Raw genomic sequence first — 3,717 nt, 5'->3', positions numbered from 1 at the left:
GTCAGGCAGTGTGTAATAGAGTGTGATGTAATACTCTTCTCACCATTGGTTTGTGATATGAAATCACAAATCTAAATCCAGACTGCTTTACATATCATAGTAATACCTGAGAAAAAAAGTGACAAAACACCTTCTGATTGATTAACTGTATAATAACATGTACCTTCTGACAGATTACCATTTCAGATCAGAGATTGCTTTCTGACAATGTTGTGAACATTTCAATAGCAATAATTTAAGTGTGGGACTTATTTTAGTCAGAAATAAGTCTTACCAGTCACTCGTTTTGGATTGACAGGTCCTGGAGGAGGGGTTTTGGCGAGAGGAAGTGTGGTTGAAAGCAAACACCCATCAGCATCATCATTCATTCACTAAAAATAAAAATACATATAACACACATCACCCTAATCTTAACACAACATTACACTAATAACACTATTTCAGACCACTGAACTGTTGAAGAAAATGATTTATACATTTCTCTTTTGCTGTTTGTGCTGTTGCCGTCTGGTTGGTGAGTTATAGACAAGTTACAATTACAGTTGCATGTTATTTGTGTATAGATCTAATGAATTTCAACTCCACTATTAATAAATGGAGATTTTCTTCCCCCACTTTTCTGTTTTATTTTTGTAACTCTTATCGCAAACAAAGATTAAAATGTACAGTATATTAAGACATATATGTGAATTCTAATATCTGTGTTTCACAATACTGCAAACGTATTCAACTTCACATTAATATGTGTGACTGAGAAACTGTCGTTGTTCTTCAGGTGTGTTTGGTGATACAGATAAAGTGAAGTCAGTGATGGAAGTAGATTCAGTCACTCTACAGATTAATGTCACTGAAATACAGACAGATGATCTTATCATGTGGAAGTTTGGAACTAAAAAGACTCTCATAGTTAAAATCAACAGAGCAACCAATGAGATCTCAATAAAGGATGATGTTCTTGATGGACGATTCAGAGGCAGACTGAAGGTGGACAATCAGACTGGATCTCTGATCATCACAGACACCAGAACCACAGACTCTGGACTTTATGAAGTTGAGATCAGCAGAAGCAGTTCAGAGAATAAATACAGATTCAATGTTACTGTCTATGGTGAGTAGAGTATTACATCTCTATTCTGTTCTATTATATATTACAGATTTTGGCATATTTATTGTCATAATTAGACCAGTGGTTTTCGAACCCTGGGTTATGACCCTCAGGTTGGTCAGGAGACTTAAAAATGAGTTGCCAGGATGATTTAATGAAAATGTATATGTGCATGTAACAAAGTTCAAGATTTAGGGAAGAAGGAAGCAAGAACCGGAAAACGTAACTTTAATAAGGAAACAAGCATAAACAACGAAACAAAATTAAGCGGTAGCCACCTCACAGCAGCGTATTTGTATGCACTCCAGAGAGTGTTTTTGAACATTCTAGCCAATCACAGGCATATCTGTTGATTTCTGGAACACAATGGCTAATCAGAGTAGTTATACATAATCAACACACAACCAAAAACCAAAAAGAATTAAAATAAAACTTAAAACCAAAGCCATTTATGACTGAGTGCATCTGAAGCATTGCTTTGTTGTATTAAAACAAAACTTGCTATATATTGTGTTTATGACTGAGTGCATGGGAATTGAGACTGTACCTTGCTGAAAAACCAGTATTGCTGGTTTCCAACATAAGTTATGTTTTGCATTCTGGGAACAGCATGGGATGCTGGTAGCTGCACAATACCAGCACTATACCAGCTCTAACCAGTATAAACCAGCCTGGACCAACATGGAATTTATGTTGGATTATGCTAGATTTTTCAGCAGGGTATCCTATCAATGCTAAAGACAAATTAAATGATTTTTATTCAAACCATACAGACAGAAAAACAGTATATCATGTTTTTGTGACTCAACATTGTTTGCCCATTTAGCAATGTAAAGAATTTGTTTGAATGTATGACTCAGTGGATGGAACTTTGTTCTAATCCAGAGGTTTGAATCTCACATGGTGTTACTAAAGATCTGCTTCATATTTATTTGGATTTTCACTTGATTCTCTCATGTTTTTCAGCTCGTTTGCCCATTCCTGTCATTATCAGTGACTCCCCGCAAAATTCTTCATCATCATCATTATCATCATCATCATATTGTTCACTGGTGTGTTCAGTGGTGAATGTGAGTCATGTGACTCTCTCCTGGTACAAAGGAAACAGCTTATTGTCCAGCATCAGTGTGTCTGATCTCAGCATCAGTCTCTCTCTACCTCTGGAGGTGGAGTGTCTGGATGATTTCTACAGCTGTGTTGTGGCTTATTCGTTCACAAACCAGACCACACATCTCAACAACACTCAATTCTGTCAGCCATGTCCAGGTACATGAGTGGTGACATTAGCATTTATTCACTGAGCTGATCTTTTCCCGTTTACTGATTTACTGAATTATTAGTGTATGTGGGTTTTGTTGTAATTGGATGAAGGATACATTTAATTGTAAATCTTTTTAAGCAAACATTTAATTAAAATATAGATGATTCGTAAAAATAAAGGTGATAAGGATAAATGTTTGTCTTTTTCTCCAATGATGAAATAACATTTTCCAAGAGCCAACTATTAAAACACTTTTTATTTATTTTTTTATCACTTTATTAAAATTGTCCAAACCAATTTGAAAACTGAACTTTAAAACCAGTTAGTGGTTAATTCATTTTGCAAATACACTATGCCACTAGTGGTGCAAAAATAATACACACTTTTAATGATAAATAGTTATAGTTTAATGGGGTCATATGACGTTGCTAAAAAGAACATGATTTTGTGTATTTCATGTAATGAAGTGTGTTTATGCGGTTTAAGGTACACACAGCGTGTCCACAACATGGCGGCAGCGGCAACAGAGAGAATAAATGTTACGCCTTCTTTTTTTGTGTGAACAAATCTTCCCACATAGTGACGTGTAGATGTGGGGGCGAGATATGTGGGGGCATGTTAGAACGAGCGCACTGTCCTGTTTAATGCAGTTTTTTTTTCTGTATAAAGAATATCTCTTTGGATTTGAGACTTGAGTCTTCTTCAGATCTTCTTTATGCACCAAGGGCTTGTAACACTCCAAAGAGAAAGGAAAAATTGAAATTGCATCATATGACCCCTTTAGGAGTAATGTACCCTGTTTCCCACTGTCCTGTTTAATGCAGTTTTTTTTTATGCACTGTCCTGTTTAATGCAGTTTTTTTTTTCTATTTCCTCAGATTGTGTTTTCTGTTGTCATGTTCCTGAAGCTGTCACTCGATTGGTCATCTCTGCTCTGGTGGGCATGGCTGCTGCTTTTATTGTAGTGTATGACATCTCATCCAGAAAAGGTGAACAGGAGAGATGATATAACACTCATCATCATTAGAACCTCCCAGATGAATCATGTTTTCTCAAATTGTGTCCACTGTTTTTCAGGATTTTTACATTTTTTGAAAGGGGCAAGTAGAAGAGAATTTTACTTGCCTGACAGGATATCTAATCTGATTAATAAGTCTTCTTACAAGATCACATACTAATGTTAATTGTCTAATATATTATCACAGTCATGGGATTATTGTCCTTAAGATTAATCAGTTCAAGCATTTCTATCATCTTTTTATTCAGCTACAGCGATAGAGATGCTTATGTCCATTTTAGGGATTTGGAGCTTTGTGAGTTCTATTACTTCTGTGATGCATATGTGAAGTTT

At 35.7% G+C, this 3,717-nt stretch overlaps 1 protein-coding gene across 1 annotated transcript; it reads left to right on the top strand.

The window, feature by feature from the left end:
• Positions 1-424: 424 nt before the first annotated feature.
• LOC109095113 (SLAM family member 9-like) lies at positions 425-3,380 on the top strand. The gene is made up of 4 exons (XM_042749597.1): positions 425-514; positions 776-1,108; positions 2,072-2,371; positions 3,245-3,380. Exons 1-4 carry the CDS (start codon positions 466-468, stop codon positions 3,370-3,372), a joined length of 810 nt encoding a protein of 269 aa, XP_042605531.1. The 5' UTR covers positions 425-465; the 3' UTR covers positions 3,373-3,380.
• The last annotated feature ends 337 nt before the right edge of the window (positions 3,381-3,717 follow it).

Source organism: Cyprinus carpio, chromosome B22 (genome assembly GCF_018340385.1).
Source record: "Cyprinus carpio isolate SPL01 chromosome B22, ASM1834038v1, whole genome shotgun sequence".
Classification (NCBI taxonomy): domain Eukaryota; kingdom Metazoa; phylum Chordata; class Actinopteri; order Cypriniformes; family Cyprinidae; genus Cyprinus; species Cyprinus carpio.
This window is presented reverse-complemented; position numbering and strand designations above follow the sequence as displayed.